This window comes from Lepidochelys kempii, chromosome 2, assembly GCF_965140265.1.
Source record: "Lepidochelys kempii isolate rLepKem1 chromosome 2, rLepKem1.hap2, whole genome shotgun sequence".
NCBI lineage: Eukaryota > Metazoa > Chordata > Testudines > Cheloniidae > Lepidochelys > Lepidochelys kempii.
The window spans coordinates 237,784,943-237,808,261 of NC_133257.1; the positions used below are offsets into that span (position 1 = coordinate 237,784,943).

Below are 23,319 nucleotides of genomic sequence, written 5' to 3' on the forward strand. Positions count from 1 at the left end.
AGATCAGTCTCTATATCAGTTCAAATCCTAGCTCTCTGCTGAGAAAAGCTAGGAAAGAATGATACTTATGGTACAGGGTTTTCTCATATGGAGCCATATCTCAATAAGCTAAACATAGTTGACAGTTATTTACTAAACACCATAAAATGTGTTTTATGCTATGCAAAATGTAAAGGAAGTATGTTGCCTCTTCAAGATGCCAGGTTCTGGTTAGAATTTAAATGGCAAGATAAACCAAAGCGCTTTAGGAAGTTATAGAATAGAATATCAGGGTTGCAAGGGACCTCAGGAAGTCATCTTCTTGTCCAGCCCCCTGCTCAAAGAAGGACCAATCCCCAATTTTTGCCCCAGATCCCTAAATGGCCCTCTCAAGGATTGAGCTCACAACCGTGGGGTTTAGCAGGCCAATGCTCAAACCGCTAAGCTATTCCTCTCCCCCATATACTAGTGCTTCAGTAGGTGGCATTCTTCCCAAACAGTCAGTACTTAAAACCAGTGCTCCAGTATGGTGTGAGGGGGCCACTCTGCTGGTGGAGGAACCATCTTTCAAATGAAATGTAAAACTAAGGTCCTGAACCTTTGTGGATATTAAGGCTATAAGTACACTGCAAACCACTTGAGGCAGCTTACATGTGTCAATGGAAGGACTCTGGCAGGGGGAAGGTAGCGGGGAGCAGCCAGAGCCTTTCCACACTGCCTCCCCCTTGCCAGAACGTTTCCCCACTGCTGGGGTCTTTCACTGTGACAAGGAAAGGCTCTGGCAGCTCTCTATGGCAGGAAAAGGCTCTAGTGCAGGCAGGTGCCAGAGTTTTTCCCCACTGCCAGAGTTATTCTCCACTGCTGGAGCATTTCCATGTGGCAAGAAAAGACTCCAGCAACAGGGAGGCAGTGAGACACTATACTGCTAAAAATAGCAGTATAGGTGGGGTGGCACTACTTGGGCAAGTAGAGAGCCCTGTAGGGTATATACCCAGGTACATACTCACAGGGTTCAGGAGTGTCTTTACTCTCTTCACCTAAGCAGTGTCTCACACTGCTGTTTAGACCCATGCCAGGGGGCCATGTAGGGTATGTTACTCTACATGTTGCCAAAAGGAATGTAGATGTACAATGTAGACGTATCCTATGGCACGTTTTACAAGGAGGAGGCTATTAGCCTTGGTATATTGGATAAATTTCAATTTAAATAATGACAGGTTTCAGAGTAACAGCCGTGTTAGTCTGTATTCGCAAAAAGAAAAGGAGTACTTGTGGCACCTTAGAGACTAACCAATTTATTTGAGCATGAGCTTTCGTGAGCTACAGCTCACTTCATCGGATGCATACCGTGGAAACTGCAGCAGACTTTATATATACACAGAGAATATGAAACAATACCTCCTCCCACCCCACTGTCCTGCTGGTAATAGCTTATCTAAAGTGATCATCAGGTGGGCCATTTCCAGCACAAATCCAGGTTTTCTCACCCTCCACCCCCCCACACAAACATTCTTCCTACCTAACTTCTTCTATAGATTCAGTTGGATATAATATTCTTCTTTACTTCCGATTGTAATTTGTTGGATAAAGTGCTTTGGGATTCTTTTGGCTGAGAGGTACTACATAAACCTAAGAGGATATTTTAAAAAGCCTAAATTCCAATAATGGTGGAGGCCTTCTGACAAGTTTCAACCTGTAATTAATTTTATTGCCAAGTTATAAACCATTGAAAATCTGTAAAGAGATGTCTGTAAATAGGAATGATGAAACAACTTTAACTGTATTGGCACTACTGGATGCTATTGTAATAGATAAAATGTGACATTTCTTACTCTAGCTAATGTTGCAGTCCAAACAGAAGCCAAAGACACACTTAAATCTTAGAGCTGCTGTAGCATGGTAGCAACACATGCTATATGAGCTGAAAGCATATTTCTCAACTCTGACATTTATATCAAAGACAACTCTTGCAACAAATGGGGGATATCTTTATATTTGTCATAATGGATGAAGTTATAAATGTAAATGGTTTGATTATAGAAAATCTTATCAAAGAAAGTTGAGCTTTTATGTTAAAATACATTTTCCTGTTTTAAAAATTCTACAGCTGCATAAAGAACAATACCAGGCTGATGAGGGGTTATCAAAGCTTTTTATGCAAAATTAGAAACTGAGCTCATATACTCCAAATTACAACAAAATTATTTCTTGAAATACTCAGATACGTTATTTATCTTTAGAAACACAACTTTAGAAAAAGAAATTGTTGATGATACCAAAGTATGAATTATTAATTAAATTTAAATGGTATGTATTATAAGGCTGTGTTTTTATATTACATACTAATGGTCTGGTGAGTTGTACTGTAAATACCATTCCAATTTTTCTCATCTTGTGGTTTCCATTGTCCCTAGAAATCTATTATATAAATCTGATTGTGTTTTTATTCATTTACCCATTTTCATTATTCATTTTCTCTTTAGGCTGGATCTTGCACTTACAGTAATAAAAACTATAAATTGTATGTTATAACACTGTATCATACCACAGCTATTCCGGGAGGAGGCTTATAGCTGCAGATGACTGATAAAACTGGTAGCTTAATCCATAAAATTGTAGCAATTACTGTTCGATAATGATACTTGACAGAATTTTCTCTAGATAAGTTTTATCAAAATAAACATATATTTGGAAGAAAAAACAAATAAAAACTTGACAATTCAACTTTTAAAAATATTTTAAGTAGTTAGAAATATTAGAAAGGTGTCACTGAAAAATAAGGTAGTACAAATACAGTAATCACAAAAAGAAAAGGAGTACTTGTGGCACCTTAGAGACTAACAAATTTATTTGAGCATAAGCTTTCGTGAGCTACAACTCACTTCATTGGATGCATTCAGTGGAAAATACAGTGGGGAGATTTATATACACAGAGAACGTGAAACAATGGGTGTTATCATACACGCTGTAAGGAGAGTGATCACTTAAGATGAGCTAATACCAGCAGGAGAGCGGGGTGGGGGACGGGGGACGACACACCAAGAACGTCTTGTCAACTGCTGGAAATGGCCCACCTTGATTATCACTACAAAAGGTTTTCTTCCCCCCCTCCCTGCTCTCCTGCTGGTATTATCTCATCTTAAGTGATCACTCTCCTTACAGCGTGTAATGATAACACCCATTGTTTCACGTTCTCTGTGTATATAAATCTCCCCACTGTATTTTCCACTGAATGCATCCGATGAAGTGAGCTGTAGCTCACGAAAGCTTATGCTCAAATAAATTTGTTAGTCTCTAAGGTGTCACAAGTACTCCTTTTCTTTTTGCGAATACAGACTTACACGGCTGCTACTCGGAAACCAGTAATCACAAAGATATTTTTTACACTTACTAGCTCATGGATGAGTGAGGATAAAAATAGTCTCCCATTGTCATGATTTGATGTTATAGCATATGAATATATTTACTATAGGGTATTACATAAATACAAAAGAGATTAAGGCATTGCAAGTTCTTCGAAATTCTACATCTAATCACGGATATACATTGTAGCTACAACAGAAAACATGAAATATGCAGCAGATTTTTACTAACTTTCTTTAGAAACATTGCTGCAGAAATCTAGCAACTTTGCAAGTCCATTATATAGCAATTTTGTGTTTTAGACCAAGTTGATCAGAACCCATGTAATTCTTACAAATGCAGTTATTTGTAACAGTGACTCAAAGGACATGCCCCCTGCTGGCCAAGCAAGGCCCTGCATGCACACCGCCCTCAGCTTGCTCTACTAGTGTTCAGAAATAAACCACTTGCCTCCAGAGTCTTTAAACAATACTCCCCTTCTCCTAGGGTTCAGTTTATTTAGTTCATACAGCTTCCTTTAGGTTCACGAGTCTTAACAGCCCTGTTTCTTGGAGATAGGGGGTTTTAGTCAAGCTACTCTGTCCTTGGCACAGAAGGTCCACTGCTCCCCTTTTTGAGCTGTGCTCATTACCTCAGGCCAGCTGTGGCTTTCAACCAGCTTCTCATTCAGTTGGCCCCTTTCTCCAAATAGTCCCCAGATTCAGAGGATTCAGCTAATAACCTTCTCCTGTGGTGTCTCTCTGAATATAGACAACCCTCTACTTCCAGCTTATTCCCAATTAATTGGAAGAAAGGAGAGACTTGCCCCACACACTCTGCAAGACTTTTGGTCCCAGCCCCTTAAACAAACAGTAACTGACTTTCTCCAAATCATTACATATTCTGGGGACTTCCTCTCCACCAATACCTCATTTCCTAGATCTTTTGCATACATCAAAGCCTCCCAAAATCTTAAAGGGCCATGCCACGTAACCGGGATGAGCTCACTGCTAGGCACCACTACCGATATGGGAGCAGACTATATCACAGTACAGTATGTAAAATAATATCAGAATATACATACCTGTTTAGCCATATTCTCTACAAATTTTGGTGATCTTTCCCTTAATAATGTTACAAGATCTTTATATATGTCACTTTTTCTCTCATAGTCAATATCATCTTTCTCCTTTTCTCTACCCTTAAAAAAGAACACAATTTTAAATTATTATTATTCTCTTTCATTATAGATTTCCATCTGTAAGGTAAATACTGTTAAGAAACATAGGTCCCAAGCTTGCAATGATCTTTACACAACTGACCACTGTGCCAGCACAGAGCCCCAGTGAATGCCAATGGGGATTAGCAGGGGCCCCAGGGTCCACTCAGATGGAGCTCATTGCAGGATCAGCATCTTAGACCCAGTCCTGCAAGTAGTTACTACTGCATGTGGTGCTTTGTGAGTAGTCCCATGGAAAGGGACTTAGGAACCATGGGGAGAAACCAAATAAACATAAGCCTCTAGTATGATGCAGGTTTCAGAGTAGCAGCTGTGTTAGTCTGTATTCGCAAAAAGAAAATGAGGACTTGTGGCACCTTAGAGACTAACACATTTATTTGAGCATAAGCTTTCGTGAGCTACAGCTCACTTCATTGGATGCAGTGGCTAAGAAAGCTAAGATGTATAATCAGGGAAATAGCAAGTAGCAATATGGAGGGGATATTACCACTGTATATGGCATTAGCAAGATTATTATTGGAATATTGTGTCCAGTTCTGGTGTTCATACTTTAAAACAGATAGTGACAAATTGGAAAGGATATAGAAAAGAGCTACAGCACTGATTTGAGATCTGGAAAGCCTGCCTTACAGTGAGGGAATACAGAAGCTCAATCTGTTTATAGTTGATCATAAAGAAGATTAAGAGGTGACTTAACAATGTTCTATAACTTCCTACATGGGGAGAAGATTTCTGACAGTAGAGTGCTCTTTAATTTAGCAGACATAAGCATAACAAGCGCTAATGGCTGGAAGCTAAAACTAGACAAATCCAGACTAGAAATAAAGCACACATTTTTGATAGTAAGGATAATTAACCATTGGAAGAACTTAATTAGGGATGTGACTGAGTCTTTATCACTTGAAGTCTTAAAATAAAAAATGGATGTCTTTCTAAAAGATATGCTGTAGCTCAATCAGAAGTTATGGACTTGATGAAGGAATTACTGAGTGACATTTTATGGTTTGTGTTATGCAGGTCAGATTAGATGGTGGTAATGGCGCCTTCTGGCCACAAAATCTATTAATCTGTTATTTCAATGGGACTCATAGTAGTAAGAACTTCATCCAGTAGAATGTGTTTAGAAGATCATGTCCTTATTTATAGCTGGGGCAAAAAAAAGTATGGGTTTTTTTCCTTAAAAAACTGAAATTTTGTGTAGGTTTTATTCTTTATTATATTTGTCCCAAACTTTTATATTTTTATACAAGCAATCATCATAAGAAGAGAGAAAAATAGTTTGGGACTGGGACTCAGGAAGGAGAGGGTGCAGTAACCTTGTGCAGTAACTGTAGTTCTTCAATATGTGTGTCCCTGTGGGGGCTCCACTTTAGGTGACATGCACCCCGCATGCCTTCATTCAGAGATTTTTCATTAGCAGTGTCCGTTCAGCCTGCACATGTGTCCTACATGTCCTTGTGCTCTGCACCAGGTCTATATGGGACTGCACAGGCAAACCACCCTCTACTACAAAGTTTATCACAAAGTTCTACAAGGAAACTCTGAAGTACAGGGGAAGGAGGGCAAGTAGTGGAGCACCCATAGGGACATACATCTCAAAGAACTACAATTACTGCACAAGATTGAGTAACCTCTTCTTCTTTGAATAGTGTCCCTATGGTTGCTCCACTTCAGATGACTCCCGAGAGCAGTATACCCACAGCAAGGAGGGAGCTACAGAATCAGGTCCAGAAATGAAGACGGAGCTGCATAGCCAACTGCCACACCAAATCTAGAGGCACGGACCAAGGCACAGTGCTTGGAGAAGGTATGTACTGAAGACCATGTAGTGGCTCTGCAGATACTGGAACATCTTTAAGAAATGCCATAGATGTTGATTGCAACCTAATAGAGAATGCTAATACCATGAAAGGAGGTTGAAAGCTGGCAACATATAACATGCATTAATACACCCAAAGATCCACCTTGATTGCCTCTGGGAGTAGAGTGTGGATCCTTTAGATCTATCTGCAATGGAAACAAATAGTCTAGGAGACCTCTGAAATGGTTTGGTTTTGTCTATATAGAAGGCCATCGCTCTTCTGACACCTGAGGGATGGAAGGAAGTCTGCTGTTAGGAAGTATGTGGTTTTGTGGAAAAAAGGGTAAAAGAATGGTTTGATTAAGATGAAACTCAGATGACACCTTGGTATGAATTTACGGGGTGGACATAAAAAAAGTTTGTCCTTGAACAAAATCATGAAAGGAGGGTCTGCCATTAAGGCCCAAATGTCTCAGACTCTTTGGGTTGATGTGAGGGCTATCAAAAAGGCCCATCATCACAGACAGGTTCAGTAAGGAGCAGGTCACCATTGGTTCACAGAGAGGACTTTTAAGACATCTGAGAACTCAACTAAGATCCCAAGATGGAGTGGGGTCTTTCACTTGAGGGAAAACATTCCCCAATCCTTTGATGAACTTTTCAAGTTGCTGGGTGAGCAAACAAAAAGAACATTTCCACTGGAAAATGAAAGGCTGTTATGGCGGCCAAGTAAACCTTGACTGAGTTGGTTGATAATCCCCCTGCAACTGAAGAAAACAGGCAATCCAGGATAACCAAGAGTGGGGAAGATTTGGATGCAAGTCATGGACGTTCACATCAATGGCTAAATTTCTTCCACTATTGAAGGTAAGTATTTTGGGTAGATTCTTTCCTACTGTTTAATAACACTTGTAGTACCTCCACAGAAAAGGCAGACTCTAGCCCAGTGGTGGGGAACCTGCAGCCCACGGGCCACACGCGGCTCAGCTTACATTGACCATCTGCAGGCACGGCTGCCTGCAGCTCCCAGTGGCCACAGTTTGCCATTCCCGGCCAATGGGAGCTGTGGGAAGCAGCGCGGGCTGCAGGGACATGCTGGCCGCCACTTCCCACAGCTCCCATTAGCTGGGAACGGGGAACTGTAGCCACTGGAAGCTGCAGGTGGCTGTGCCTGCAGACAGTCAATGTAAACAAACTGTCTCACGACCCGCCACCAGATTATCCTGACAGGCCACGCGCGGCCCACAGGCTGCAGGTTGCCCACCACTGTTCTAGCCCCATGAACTATCGAGGGGCCATGTCTTCTGGCAGAGAACTCCTAGATTGAGATGAAGCAATCTATCTGTCTTGGAGAAGAAGATGAGGGGTAAGTGGAAGCTTTATTGCTGGAGAGAGGGACAGGTGAAATAGGTAAGAATACTATGCTTGTCTCAATCATGTTGCAAGTACTAGAATAACCCTGGCTTTGTCCTGTCTGATTTTGTTCAGCACCCTCAATATCAGAGGCATTTGGGAAAATATGTAGAACAGTCTCTTTGTCCAAGGTAGGAAGAAGGCATCCCACAGAGAATGGCATCCTAGATCCCCTCTTGACCAGAACAGACGACACTTTCAGTTTGTGAAAGTGGTGAAGTGGTCCACTGCTGGAAATCCCCAAATTTGAAATATGCCATGGAGGGTCCAAAAGTCCAACTCCCATTTGTAGTCATGGGAGAAATGCCCGCTGAGAGCAACAGACAGGGTGTTTTGAGTGCCAGGTAGGTACATTGCTGAAAGGTGTATACAATGGATTATGCACCAGAGAGGGACACCTTGCTCCTCGTTGCTGGTTGATATAAAACATACAGGCCACATTATCATAGAATCATAGAATATCAGGGTTGGAAGGGACGTCAGGAGGTCATCACGTCCAACCCCCTGCTCAAAGCAGGACCAACACCCAACTAAATCATCCCAGCCAGGGCTTTGTCAAGTCTGACCTTAAAAACTTCTAAGGAAGGAGATTCCACCACCTCCCTAGGTAACGCATTCCAGTGTTTCACCAGCCTCCTAATGAAAAAGTTTTTCCTAATATCCAACCTAAACCTCCCCCTCTGCAACTTGAGACAATTACTCCTCGTTCTGTCGTCTGCTACCACTGAGAACAGTCTAGATCCATCCTCTTTGGAACCCCCTTTCAGGTAGTTGAAAGCAGCTATCAAATCCCCCCTCATTCTTCTCTTCCGTAGACTAAACATCCCCAGTTCCCTCAGCCTCTCCTCATAAGTCATGTGTTCCAGACCCATAATCATTTTTGTTGCCCTCCGCTGGACGTTTTCCAGTTTTTCCACATCCTTCTTGTAGTGTGGGGCCCAAAACTGGACACAGTACTCCAGATGAGGCCTCACCAATGTCGAATAGAGGGGAACGATCACGTCCCTCGATCTGCTGGCAATGCCCCTACTTATACATCCCAAAATGCCGTTAGATTTCTTGGCAACAAGGGCACACTGTTGACTCATATCCAGCTTCTCATCCACTGTAACCCCTAGGTCCTTTTCTGCAGAAATGCTGCCTAGCCATTCGGTCCCTAGTCTGTAGCGGTGAATGGGATTCTTCCGTCCTAAGTGCAGGACTCTGCACTTATCCTTGTTGAATCTCATCAGATTTCTTTTGGCCCAATCCTCTAATTTGTCTAGGGCCCTCTGTATCCTATCCCTAGCCTCCAGTTTATCTACCTCTCCTCCCAGTTTAGTGTCATCTGCAAACTTGCTGAGGGTGCAATCCACACCATCCTCCAGATCATTTATGAAGATATTGAACCAAACCAGCCCGAGGACCAACCCTTGGGGCACTCCACTTGATACTGGCTGCTAACTAGACATGGAGCCATTGATCACTACCTGTTGAGCCCGATGATCTAGCCAGCTTTCTATCCACCTTATAGTCCATTCATCCAGCCCATACTTCTTTAACTTACTAGCAAGAATACTGTGGGAGACCGTGTCAAAAGCTTTGCTAAAGTCAAGGAACAACACGTCCAGCGCTTTCCCCTCATCCACAGAGCCAGTTATCTCGTCATAGAAGGCAATTAGATTAGTCAGGCATGACTTGCCCTTGGTGAATCCATGCTGACTGTTCCTGATCACTTTCCTCTCCTCTAAGTGCTTCAGAATGGATTCCTTGAGGACCTGCTCCGTGATTTTATCTATTATAACCCTCATTGACTTGACTTGACGAGAGATAAAAAATGAAGGCAAGCATTTCTGATTGCCCTGAGTTCTAACAGGTTGATGTGAAGACTGCTTTCGTGAGGTGATCATCTTCCTGGATTGTATTGAAACATGCCCTCTCTCTCTCAACAGGGATGCATCCATCGTTATGGTGACTGTCAAATTCAGCTGGAGAAAAGGAATACCTGCACCAACGTTTGATGATCTTTCCACTGTCCTAGGGAATCTTTCACCTGAAGTGGAAATGAAACCTGTTTGTCTGAGCTTTGTTTGTGAGTAGACTGTTCTGAGCCATCTCTGGAAGCAACAAAGGCATAACCTTGCATGATCTGTTATGGTGGGCACTGAGGAAATCAGATACTTAGGCTTGTACGGTACCAAGGAACCTGTTAGGGGAGGCACTGGAAAGTAGAGCCATATTCAATGGTACCAGACTGGAGGAATGTCTTTCCTTGCCATCTTTATCATGTCCAGATACTACCTAAGATCTCTCGGAGCCACGTTTGCTCTTAGAAGAGCTTTGCGGTTTTCCAGTCCTGCCAGTATGGGGATAGCCCTTCGCCTCTAAGACACGAGGTTGAGAGGTCAAAGTTCCTGAGTCGGTCTACCTACTGGTAGATCAAGGTCTTTTTGGAGTAGATTCCTTATGAAGGACATTAGAGCTCCTCTTCCTGGGACCCTCTGAGGAGGTCTCTGGAGTTTTCCCCTTTCTGGGGGAGTGCTGAGCCAAGGTCAATGGGGCACTGGATCTACCCGGAGACTGCATAGGGGCATGCTCCTGACCAGGCTCTCAAGTGGGATGAAGGGAACCCTCGATCATTCCCAACCTCAGCTTCATCTCCTGATTCTTCCATGCCCTGGACTTAAAGGCCAGACAGAAGTTACACTTCTGTGGGATGCGTTACTCTGCTAGGCACTAAAAGCACTTGGAGTGGCCATCTCTAATTGGGATGGCCACTTGGCAAGGCAGCATTTAAACCCTGGTGAGCCAGGAAAGCATGCCTTCCCAAAGGGAAGGAAGAGGATAAAACAAACCTCTCAACTACTAAAATAAGCTAATCTAAAAAACTAACAGAATAGATTAGGGGTGAGTAAACTTCGGCCCGTGGGCTGCATCCAGCCCATCAGACGTTTTAATTTGGTCCTTGAGCTCCCGCCAGGGAGTGGGATCAGGGACTTGCCCCGCTCCGCATGTGTTGTGGCTCTGCACAGCTCCCAGAAGCAGCGGCAAGTCTCCCCTCTGGCTCCTACTCATAGGAGCAGCCAGGGGGCTCCACATGCTGCCCCTGCTCCAGGCACCACGCCTGCAGCTCCCATTAGCCGGGAACCACTGCCAATGGAAGCTGCAGGGGTGGCGCCTGCAGATGAGGCAGTCCGCAGAGCTGCCTAGCCACGCCTCTGGGTAGGAGCCAGAAGGGGGACATGCCGCTGCTTCCGGAAGCTGCTTGAAGTAAGCACCACCTGGAGCCTGCACCCCTGACCTCCTCCCATGCCCCAACCGCCTGCCCCACCTCTAATCCCCCTCCTGCCCTCCAAATTCCTTGGTCCCAGCCTGGAACACCCTCCTGCACCCCAAATCCCTCATCCCCAGCCCCACAACCCCCAGCTGGAGCCCTCCCCTCTCCACACTCCAACCCCGTGCCCTAGCCCTGAGCCCCCTCCTGCACCTTGAACTCCTCATTTCTGGCTCCACCCCAGAGCCCGCAACCCCAGCCAAAGCCCTCACCCCCTTCTGCACCCAACCTCAAATTTTGTGAGCATTCATGGCCCACCATACAATCTCCATACCCAGATGTGGCCCTTGGGCCACAAAGTTTGCCAAGCCCTGGACTAAACTAAACTCAGCTAACAACTAGGAAAAATTTTTAGCAGAGGCAAGCTCAAGGCAGATATGCTAAAACTCAATCTCAGGCTGAGGCAGCTGAGAAGGAACTGAGGGAAGTTCGCCCATGCAGCATTATATAGCCTTGGTGCAGAGCATGAGGACTTGCAGGGCACATGTGTGGGCCAAATGGACACTGCTAATGAAAATCTCCAATTGAAGGTGCGGGGAAAACACACACCCAAAGTAGAGCACTCATAGGGACAGTACTTGAAGAAGAAATGTGTGTCTACTCCCTGCTCTCTCATGGACTTCCTATGTGAATTTGGGCAAGACACTTAAGACTGTTACTGAGTTTCCACTAAAAGTCTGACTTTTCCCACCCCTCTAAAATCCACAAACAAAGGAATATCAGAATCAAAAGTAGTGAGTTGGGTTTGTGGCCGAGATAAATAAGTTTGTACAAGGAATTCCTGAATTCTGACACCTTAAATATAACACTGTCCCTCAGAGTCCAAAGAGTTAGCAAACTTTTTTTTGCTACCGTGTAGACACTTTGCCCCCAGTCACTTCAATGGAAGTGCTCGCATGCTTAAAGATAAGCACATTCATAGGTGTTTGCTGAATTGGGCATAAGGGTAACTTTTCAAGTTTAAGTTATTAGACTCTAATTTTAAAGGTTATTAACATATTAAAATAGTAACATCAGAATGAGTCATACAGAGATCCTGAGCTAATTTTGAGTGATGTTTATTTATGGCTAATTGATGATGTTTACATATGAAAGTAATATCAGTGAACTGAACCCAACGGGACTACTCACATGCATGAAATTACAAATGTGTGTTTTTGCAGGGTTGGGTCTAAAAGACAGAGAAGACACAAAATTTGAGGAAAGCCAAAAGCTGACATTATACTGGGTCTTTCACTTCTAATTATTATTATTATGAACTCAAGTAGGATAACACCCCAGCCATATTGCTAGGTAGTTAGATTAATGTTTCTGATAAGATTATTATTGGAATGATTACAACAATGCATCAGATTGTATTACGATGGCTTTCCTAGCTAACACAAAGGATTTTTTAAAAGTGAAAATGTAGATTATGGACAATATGATATAATTCAGAAAGAATGTAATGGTATGCATCTTGCCATTCTTCAGGATTCATTAACAGATCTGTTTCATACTCAACTTCCTCTAATAGCTAGATATAGTGAAAAGAATGTGCAAAACAAGCATGTTATGTGCTGCTTCACACATGTGGTAACTAAGTAAATTTACAAGTGAAGTGTAAACCACTAGAATTCACTGTTCAGGCAATAGCAGAAAAAGAAATAATGACTTATAGTCAAAACGTAAAAAATATATGGCATCATGCCATGATTATTTTCTCTCTTTCTGCAGTGCCACTAAAGTAACTCTTCAGCTCTTGGTTGAATGCAACTGCCCTAAATCCTCAGGTAGGACTCACCCATTTTTACATACTCAAGTTTCTTTTATCCCAAATTTGAGTTTTTATTGTTACTTACTCCATTTAAAAACACTCCTGCTGTGCTGCAAGTGATGTACAAAGGATCAGTGTCATGTGGTTTAACAATCAAATAACAAATTTCCCCATGGACTTGTCTCCAAGGTGGGGCTCGACATCCATTGGAGAATTCATAATCTGTAACAATAGTGTTTTTGTTATTTTTAAAAATATATTGCTATTTCTAATAATAAGACCTGAATGGATTTTTAATTATAAAATTCATACAAATTAAGGTCCCAGTCCTACAACTCTTACTTATGTCAACAATCCAAACTCATTTAGGACTTGATCCTGCGAAGTGGTGAGCATTCCGGCCTGATCCAACAAACCACTTAAACATCTGTGCAGCACTTATCAGGATCAAGCCCTTAATTAGTCCGACTGAATTCAATGAGACATGAATAGGGATTATTTATGTAAATCAAGGTTGAAGAATTCAGCTCCATATCTGTGGGTACATGTTGTTCTATATTATTACTTAAAAATAGAAATACACATTTTAAATCAGTAAGAGATAATGAATTTATTTTAATATCTACATTTAAAAAATAAAAATTATATTTAATGTATAGGTGTAAATGTCAAACATGATCAAACAAAAACATAAAAGGTAGAATTTTAACCTGATATATATTCAAGAGATTCCAGCACGGTATCTTCTCCTTCTCCAGAGAAATGTTTCAGCAGATCCACTTCATTTTTTACAGCAGCTGGAGTTAATCTCACCTCTCTGTAATTAATAGAAAATGGTCTAAAATCTAATAATAAAAAATAGATTTTCAAAAAATAATCAAGACAATTGTATAAAGGGATTTTGCTCTTTCCTTTCACTAGTTTCAGAGTAGTAGGAAAAACAACTAAAAATATGCAAATAGCTATTTAGTGAAATTTTAGCTTCACAACTAAAATGAAACTGATATAACTCTTCGACAAATTCAGTATCTTTTGTGTGCTTTCATAACTAAATGAACAACTCTATTAAAAAGTTTTAATTGCTAGTGTATTATTTATTTATATAAATTATATTGAGTTGCTTTCAAATACAGAACATATGTCCTTCATGCATAGAAATGTATACACACACACAAACACACACATTTATACTCATATTGTTAAACCTCCAGAAAACATCTTGCATTTCAGCAACTTTTCCTGGTTTTCATAAATCAATAAAGAATTACTTTCATACCTTTTTGAGTGATTTCTTCTTATCATACCAAAAGCACATGTTTTGGGTTAAAATGAATTTAATTTAAAAACAAAACAAAAAAATTACTGGCTAAAAATGGACAGTTTCATTTGCAATGTACTTACTGTGAAATACGTTTTAAAGAACTGTTAAGTAGTTGCATATCCAGCTGTTGAAGAAGAAGAGATATCTTCATTTTAATCTCTGTATCAGGATCATCATCTTTTTTCATTCTGTCCAGCAAGCGCAGCATAGACATATCTTCTCCTTCAATGGTCCCATATCCTGGGCCAAGAATTTTCACTATAGGATCTCTATTGGCTGTAAATCAGAAACATTATCAATATAAAAATAATGGTACTTTAAAACCGATCTTAAAGGATTTTTAAAATCCTTCACTGCCAAAGCATTTTAACAATGGTAACTTATAATATGAACACATATTTAATTTTAAAAGATAGATAATGGGTTCCTTAACATGTTTAAAATGTTACTGTTTTATCTTGTAGGAGTAAATGATTTCACATCACTTTATTGTGATTTGAAATACATTAATATATCAGTTTTTAACAGTATGAAAACAAAATTCAGGTAAAACAAACAAATAATAAACAGGAGCTGTCTTCTGGTGAATAAACATTTAGATTTATTGAATCGAGAGGTAAATATCAAACTCTCTTTTGGGTCAGTATTTACCTTCAGGGATAATAAAATTGGATGATGACCCAAACATCAAGTCAATGGGCTCAATTCACAGAAAAGCCATCATTACGGAAGTTTGATTTAGTGTAAAACAATGTCTTAAAAGATTTGTTGGCAACACTCCCAATGATTCTATAAAAGGCCCAGCTATCACTTGCTCAGGATTTCCAGCTGTCCTTTTCAGTGACCAGTGACACAACTATGTGTCAGCTGGTTTTATAAACTCCTCTTGTTCTCAGTGGCCCAATAAGTGACAGTATTCTTACACAGATGCATAGCAGTTGCTGGCTCACACTGAAGCATGATCCCTGTGTATGCCTTTACTATGTGGGCATTTTACAAATCAGGCACAATCCATCTGTGACTGCATCAGAATTATAGCTAACTTATTTTCTACCAATTTCACAAATAAATGTTACTCAGATCTTGCACTCCCATGGGTGTCTAATTTAGCACACTTAGGTGCTTTTTATTCAGTTTGTATACAAGGAACTGGATAGGACCCAATAACTATACTGTTACATATTTTCTAAAAGTGCTCATCAGGAAGATATGAAAATGTTCACAACCATGAACTTCCTAAGCATAACATATTTTTGTTGGTTATTTTAATAAATTAACATTATAAAAGCGAGATTACCTTAAAAGTACAGAAAAAAAACTATTATTAGCTTCTGAGGACACATTTAGTATGCCAAGATTTGAATATATGATCTGCTATAATTGTTGAGGTACCAGTCAGGATACATGCATCTTTATATGTAATTCCATGTTAACATTATTCCAGAGCTCTATATTACTGACTTCAGTGAAGATAAAAAAATAAAAAATAGAAGTTTGCTGGTTCATCACATCACTGTTTTCAACCAATCCCTCATAAGCCAAAATTTGTACTAAATAAAATATAACGTATGTGTTTCTCTTTATTTTTTTAAACATTAAAATTCAAGGGCAAGAGAGAAAAAAAAACAACCTTCAAGGCATGCCTGTGCTTCCTTTAACTTTTTTTCCATAGCTACATGTAGCAAACGAGAGAGTTGGCCAAAACTGCGTACTCTGATAGTTGAGTCACTGAGGAGAAGCAATGGTTGATCATCTTTGTCTCTTTCTTCTGACTGAACGGTTGTTCCACTAGAAGAATAAAATGATACTTCATAAAGAAAGAACTTTTATTAAAGGAAAATTTTAGGTAGAGTCCAACTCTGAGAATGCTGCTCAAAGCTCTTAATCAAAAATGGACCTTGTCTCCTAATTTACATCCCCCTTTCTAATTACTAATAGACCATGTTGACTTGCAAAATCAAAAGAGTTCCCAGGAACAAATGTTAGGCTGCTGTACCTTACTTACCAAACGAAGGTCTATCAGTGAAATATATATTAATATATTACAGCTGACAACAGAAATATGCATAAGAATATAAGAACAGCCATTCATGATTTCATAGACCACTATCATATCCCCCCTAGTCTCTTTTCTACCCTGAAGAGCCCTAGTCTTTTTAAAATCTCCTCTCATGGAAGCTGTTCCATACCCCTCATCATTTTCACTGCCCTTCTCGGTACCTTTTCCAATTTTACTATACCTTTTTTCAGATGGGGTAACCTGAATTGCATGCAGTATTCAAGGTGTGGGCATACCACAGATTTATATAGTGGTATTATGATATTTCTGCTTTATTATCTATCCCTTTCCTAATAGTTCCTAACATTCTGTCTGCCACTGGACATAGAATGGATGTTTTCAAAAAAAATATCCACAGTGACTCCTAGCTCTCTGTCTCAAGTGGTAACAGCTAATTTAGATCCATCATTTTGTATGTATAGTTGAGGTTATTTTTTCCAATGTGCACAACTTTGCACTTAGCAACACTGAATTTCAGCTGCCATTTTGTTGTCCACTCACTCAGTTTTGTGAAATTCCTTTGTAACTCTTCCCAGTCAGCTTTGGACTTAACTATCTTGGGTAATTTTGGGTAACATCTGCAAACTTTGCCACCTCATTGTTTACCCCCTTTTCAAGATTGTTTATGAATATGTTGAACAGCACAAGTCTTAATATAGCTCCTTGGGGGATCACACTATTTACCTCTCTCAATTGTGTAAACTGACCACTTATTCCTACTCTTTGTTTCCTATCTATTAACTAGTTACCAATCCATGAGAGGACCTTCCCTCTTATCCCATGACTGCTTACTTTGCTTAATAGCCTTTGGTGAGGGACCTTGTCAAAAGCTTTCTGAAAGTCCAAGTACACTATATCCACCAGATCACCTTTGTCCACATGCTTGTGGACCCACTCAGAGAATTCTCATAGATTGACGAGGCATGATTTTCCTTTATACAAGGAATGTTTATCTATGTGTCTGATAATTCTGTTCTTTACTATAGTTTCAACCAATTTGCCTCATGCTGAAGTTAGGTATAACAGCCTGTAATTGCCAGGATTGCCTCTGGAGCCTTTTTAAAAAATAGGCGTTACATTAGCTACCCTTCAGTTATCTGGTACACAGGCTGATTTAAGCAGTAGGTTACTGTCAAGGTTCCTCCCCCACTCTGAACTCTAGGGTACAGATGTGGGGACCTGCATGAAAACCTCCTAAGCTTACTTTTACCAGCTTAGGTTAAAACTTCCCCAAGGAACAAATTAATTTTATCCTTTGTCCTTGGAATATCCACTGCCACCCCACCAAACTCTAACTGGGTTTACTGGGAAACGTGGTTTGGACACGTCTTTCCCCCCAAAATCCTCCCAACACTTGCACCCCACTTCCTGGGGAAGGTTTGGTAAAAATCCTCACCAATTTGCATAGGTGACCACAGACCCAAACCCTTGGATCTGAGAACAATGAAAAAGCATTCAGTTTTCTTACAAGAAGACTTTTAATAGAAGTAAAGAATTCACCTCTGTAAAAGCAGGATGGTAGATACCTTACAGGGTAATTAGATTCAAAACATAGAGAATCCCTCTAGGCAAACCCTTAAGTTACAAAAAAGACACACAGACAGAAATATTCATTCTATTCAGCACAATTCTTTTCTCAGCCATTTAAAGAAATCATAATCTAACACATACCTAACCAGATTACTTACTAAAGTTCTAAGACTCCATTCCTGGTCTATCCCCGGCAAAAGCAGCATACAGACAGTCCCAGACCCTTTGTTTCTCTCCCTCCTCCCAGCTTTTGAAAGTATCTTGACTCCTCATTGGTCATTTGCCAGCGAGGTTACCTTTAGCTTCTTAACCCTTTACAGGTGAGAGGATTTTTCCTCTGGCCAGGAGGGATTTTAAAGGGGTTTACCCTTCCCTTTATATTTATGACAGGGTACACAGGCTGATTTCAGCAGTAGGTTACATATTAGTTAGTAGTGCTGCAATTTCATATCTGAGTCCCTTCAGAAATCTTGGGTGAATACTATCTGGTCGTGGTGACTTATTACTGTTTAATTTATCAATTTATCTGAAAAAGTGTAACTGCCCTTCTCTTTTCAAAGCTGTAGCACAGTTCCTTTAACATGGCTTGGCTCAACTATCTTGTAACTGGGTGCACCAATACATCTATAATTATAGTGCAGACAGGACCTTATGGGTACAACTACGTAGGACTTTTTTGAATTGTTTTTTGCATCTCACCTCAACGTAAGATGACTGAGGGTATGTCTACACAGCAATTAGACACCCGCGGCTGACCTGTGCTATTCCAACTCAGACTCATGGGGCTTTGGGGCTGTGGGGCCCTCCCACATTGCAGGGTGCTAGAGCCCAGGCTCCAGCCTGAACCCAGAAGTCTACACAGCAATGAAACAGCCCTGCAGGCCAAGCCCCGCAAGCCCAAGTCAGCTGGCCTGGGCCAGCTGCAGGTGTCTAGTTGCTGTGTAGACATACCCACAGTGGTAAAACACCTGTGCCTGGTCTACACTAGTGCCTCCTTTATTGCTGGCACTGGCAGGCCTGTACCAGCACTAGACATACGGTGTGAAAATTCCTAGAATAGACAAAAGGCAAATATATTTGCCCCACTTCAGTAAGAAACTGGAGATTAGGTTTCAACACACAGCTGTAAAGTCACAATCTAGGTGCTACAAATATTTTCAGAGTCCTTTAGGGGAAAAGTTATAAATCAGAACACAAAATGTCCCATGTAACAAACTAGGAGAAAACAAATACAATGAAAAGAGCACAATTTTTTTTCTTTGCAGTTTGTCTTTAATATGTTTATAAACCACTGCCATTCAGACCTACCTGATCTCATAACCTAATTCAAATCCTGAATAATCCAGTTGCGTTTTCCATTCAAGTGGTTCTCTGAAGACAAATGCTGCTTCTTGAGGATGTCTAGAGCTGAAGTTCTCTGCAAACTTAATTATGTCATTTAGAAGAGATTCATTCAAAGGGGTGATTTCTAGTGTGCCAGTTCCAGAACCAGCCGAGGTCCACTGAGCTGCTCTTGTCAGTGCCACTCCCATGGTTTCAGCTAATATCAACGATGTGTGCCTTAGCAAATAAATAGTTTATTCTTTAAATATGTTTAAGATCCCAAGCTATTAAAAGAATACATTTGGAGACTTAATATTTAGCAATAAGCATCTTTGGGTCTGATTTAATTATTTCAGTGGAGGTATATCAGCAATGCGGGGCATAGGCTTACTAATGATATATTAAAAAGAATGAGGCTGCTTGGGGAAAATTCAATTTATACTTCTGTTAATTAACCATACTAATAACTTTTCAAAAAGTGCAAAGCAAATAGGTTCTGTTCTGTTTGCAATGGGCTTAAGAGATGTTTTTGTCATCTTTAGGGTCCTTGGTTTTCGGTTTTTATTTTAATTTTGCCTGGGAATTTATTGATTGAAATTACTACAAAAACAAAAACAGGTGAAAATCAGTGCAAAAAACTATTAATAATTTTGCTCGGTAAATATCAGGGTTTATTTTGGTGGACGGAAGGATAGAGTATCAGAAAAAAGTATTCAGTAGATTAATGCTTTGATGAACGGAATTCAATGTGGTTTGCTGCAGAACTAAAACAGAACTCAAAACACAATGCCACCTCTGAGTTCAAGAAAACAATATAGGGCTAATCCCCAAATAAAACTTTTCATTTGAATAAACAGTTTACTGTTGTAGACTTAGAACTGTTAGCTACCACACCATGTACAGAGCATAAACTCAATTTCATCCTTTTCTCCTGTTTTTTTTTAAACTTTTGAATACTTCTTTTTGTTCTGAAATGTATTCTGATACAGATTTTCATTTTCTTCCCATTTTAGTGTGTCAGATCTTTAAACCGTTATCTGCTAACAGCTTGAAATGTCTACATGGTGGGCGTGAGATTCATCATTAAGTTCAGATGTGCATGCACTTCAGAGCTTGCGTGCGGGCCTGTTTGTTTATTGTGTGTATCTTCCAGACAAGAAGTGGGAAAACTACGGCCCGCAGGCCACATCCAGTCCACAGGACCGTCCTGCCCAGCCCATGAGCTCCCAGCTGGGGAGGCTAGTCCCCACCCTCTCCCACACTGTCCCCTCTCCCCCGCAGCCTCAGCGCGCCATGCTGCCAGCGCAGGAGGGGGCTGCACTGTCGGAGCAGGGGAGAGCAGGAAGGGAGGCTCACCTGCAGCCTCAGGGGAGCAGGCGGGTGGTGCAGGTGGTGGGAGCGCAGCAAACGTGGGCGGAGGACTCAAGAGGAGCACCAGGCTGGACAGAAGCGGCACTTCGAAGGGGAAACCGCTGCTTCTCTCCAGCTGTGCGGCTGCCTCTGCGTCCTCCGCCCATGTTTGCAGGGCTGCATTCTGAAAGGGGCTTTAGAGGGGGGGTTGGCTAGGGGGTGGGGTCCTGGGGGGGCCTGTCAGGGGGCGGGGCAGGCAGGGAGTGGGGGGGGTTGGATGGGGGTGAGGTCCCGGGGGGACGGTTAGGGGCAGGGAGTCCCAGGAGGAGGCAGTCAGGGGACAAGGAGTAGAGGGGGTTGGATAGGTTGGGAGTTCTGAGGCGGGCAGTTAGGGGGTGGGAAATGGGAGGGGGCAATTAGGGTTTGGGGAGGCACAGCCTTCCCTACTCGGCCCTACATACAGTTTTCAAACCCCGATGTGGCCCTCACGCCAAAAAGTTTGTCCACCCCTGTTCTAGACTAATACATAGCCTTACTTCAACTGGCAACTTTGAATATAAAACAGACATGTATTATTGTAACACATATCTCACGCAATATATTGTATTTTCCTAACAAAACTATTTTCTATATATTTGAATGATACAAAAGTAGGGTGAAAATCAGAAAAAAACAAATATTTTTTGTAAAACCTGGATTTTTTTCAGTAAAAATCAGTTTAAACTGAAAACATAGGGGCATTTTACAACTTGGGTTGCCACATCTCAGGTATAAAAACCCAGAACATCCAGGATGATCCTGAGCCCACAAAACTGGACAGTGGCAGTGTGTACTGAACACCCCCAGAAATTTCCCAGGACAGCCATGCTGGGAAAAGGTAGGCAGGTGTTAGGATATAGATATTCAGGCCTGTCTGCAAAGGCCTGTACTCTAAGAATTTAGGTGTATTCTTATCACTTGGCTAGTGATAGAGGTATAAAAGAAAGAATCAAGATCACTGTCTGCTGGTGTAAGGGCCTTCTCTTACTGTGACAGTCTGAGGCCCTGTTCTTAGGCTAAGGCCTTTGGCTAAGCAGCAGAGGCAGCCATAAGCTGGGAAGCGAACGGTCACATCCTCACATTCCAAACTAGTCACATTGAAATAAGGTGCTATTGGGCTGTTAGGCACTATCAGGACAGGATTGTATTCCTATCACCTCCAGAGAAAGGGAAGTGCCTAGAAAATGTAAAAGGAAACTTAGTTTGATAGCATCCTGTCTGGCAAGAACTCACTTATCAATAGCTGGGATGTGAAATCCTCACTTCTGTATTGTTTTGTCATTATAGTTCCCACTTTGCTGTTGTTTGTCTGTATAATCTCTGTCTGGTTCTGTGATTGTTCCTGTCTGCTGTATAATTAATTTTGCTGGGTGTAAACTAATTGAGGTGGTGGGATATAATTGGTTACATAATCATGTTACAATATGTTAGGATTGGTTAGTTAAATTTCAGGAAAATGATTGGTTAAGGTATAGCTAAGCAGAACTCAAGTTTTACTATATAATCTGTAGTCAATGAGGAAGTGACGGGGTGTGGGTGGGGGTGGGCATGTGGGTGTGTGAGATGGGAACAGGGAATGGGGGTAAGAAAATTGGAATCATGTTTTGCTAAAGGGGGAGATGGGAACAGGGAATGGGGGTAAGAAAATTGGAATCATGTTTTGCTAAAGGGGGAAATGGGAACAGGGAATGGGAGTAAGGAAGTTGGAATCATGTTTGGCTAAGGGTAGGAATGGGAACAGGGACACAGGTGTAAGGCTCTGTGGTGTCAGAGCTGGGAAGAAGGATACTAAGGAAGGAAACTGGAATCATGCTTGCTGGAAGTTCACCCCAATAAACATCGAATTGTTTGCACCTTTGGACTTTGGGTATTGTTCCTCTCTGTTCATGCGAGAAGGACCAGGGAAGTAAGTGGGTGAAGGAATAAGCCCCCTAACAGCAGGTGACAACCCTACTTACAGCTAATGCTAGGAAACTTTATGAGAACTGAAGGATCGCAGAGGGCAGGGAAACATGGCCAACTCTTCATTTAATTTAAGTGCAGAAATAAGAGGATAATGTAAGTCTGTGGCTGCTGTGCCACAAGCCCCCTCTGGGGAGCAGGGGGGATGGGAGCCATATAAGTAAATAGAGGCCTAAGTGTCTTCACTCACTGGGGAGATGCAGAGGGAGGCTCCTACACTTTGGGGCATGGAGAACAGCTTATTTCCAAGATCTCTCATTCACTGGGGGTGAGACCCCACCCGCACTGTGGATTAAGGGGTCAGACCAGTCCTGGCCCCCATCATCCACTAGAGGGAGGGTCCCTCACTGTGGGACAGAGGGTCAGACCTCACTTACTAGTGGGAGGCTCCCTTATTGTGGGGCAGGGATCAGACCTCCCTGGGCCTCTCACTCATTGGGGGCGGCCCCTCATTGTGGGGGCAGGGGTCAGACCCCGCCTGGCCGGGCCCCCTCACTCCCGTGGGGGCTGAGCCCCTGCACACCGCTCGCAGCAGCAGCGGCAGGACCACACGAGTCCCCTCCACCCGCTTTCCGCCCCGGTACCTTGCCCCGGCTCCGGCTCTGGCCTCTCTGCGGCTGCCGGCTCGGCAGGCTGCAGTTGCCGGCGGGGTTGCTATGGCGACGGGCCCGCAGCCGCCGGTTACTCGGAGAGGCGGGTAAACAGAGTGCGGCCTGCCCGGGCTGGGGCGGGGTATCGGACTAGCCCCCTGTCCCACCCCTCCCTGCCGCTGTCGCCAGGCTTTCTCCCCAGCCCTCAGCACCGCGCCACGGCCCTGGCGACAGGAGCACAGCCGTCTCCGCAAGGCAAGGCGCTGCGCCCCCGCGGGGGAGCGGCGAGGGACCGTCTAGC

The 23,319-nt window shown here is 42.2% G+C and overlaps 1 protein-coding gene and 2 long non-coding RNA genes across 8 annotated transcripts in view; 2 read left to right on the forward strand and 1 right to left on the reverse strand.

The window, feature by feature from the left end:
• The window catches only part of ODAD2 (outer dynein arm docking complex subunit 2), a 198,908-nt gene extending 175,700 nt beyond the window's left edge, over positions 1-23,208 (reverse strand). For 4 of the 5 annotated variants that reach the window (XR_012157599.1, XM_073334342.1, XM_073334343.1 and 1 more), the window contains exons 1-7: positions 23,013-23,208; positions 19,063-19,314; positions 15,796-15,953; positions 14,246-14,441; positions 13,555-13,661; positions 12,930-13,066; positions 4,406-4,522 (exon numbers count right to left, since the gene is read on the reverse strand). Coding sequence is in view for 4 of the 5 variants with exons in the window: in XM_073334342.1 (XP_073190443.1) it covers positions 4,406-4,522; positions 12,930-13,066; positions 13,555-13,661; positions 14,246-14,441; positions 15,796-15,953; positions 19,063-19,286 (939 nt within the window). In the remaining variant the exon portion in view is untranslated. The remainder of the gene's footprint in view (positions 1-4,405; positions 4,523-12,929; positions 13,067-13,554; positions 13,662-14,245; positions 14,442-15,795; positions 15,954-19,062; positions 19,315-23,012) is intronic. The other variant, XM_073334346.1, reaches the window with a different exon arrangement.
• Positions 6,217-20,599, forward strand: LOC140907733 (uncharacterized). Its single transcript, XR_012157604.1, has 4 exons — positions 6,217-6,368; positions 9,707-9,846; positions 12,805-12,860; positions 20,091-20,599. It is a non-coding gene; the product is annotated as an uncharacterized lncRNA (long non-coding RNA).
• LOC140907731 (uncharacterized) overlaps positions 22,908-23,319 on the forward strand; it is a 32,220-nt gene continuing 31,808 nt past the window's right edge. The window contains exon 1 of one of the 2 annotated variants that reach the window (XR_012157601.1): positions 22,908-23,273. This is a non-coding gene — a long non-coding RNA (uncharacterized lncRNA). The remainder of the gene's footprint in view (positions 23,274-23,319) is intronic. The other variant, XR_012157602.1, reaches the window with a different exon arrangement.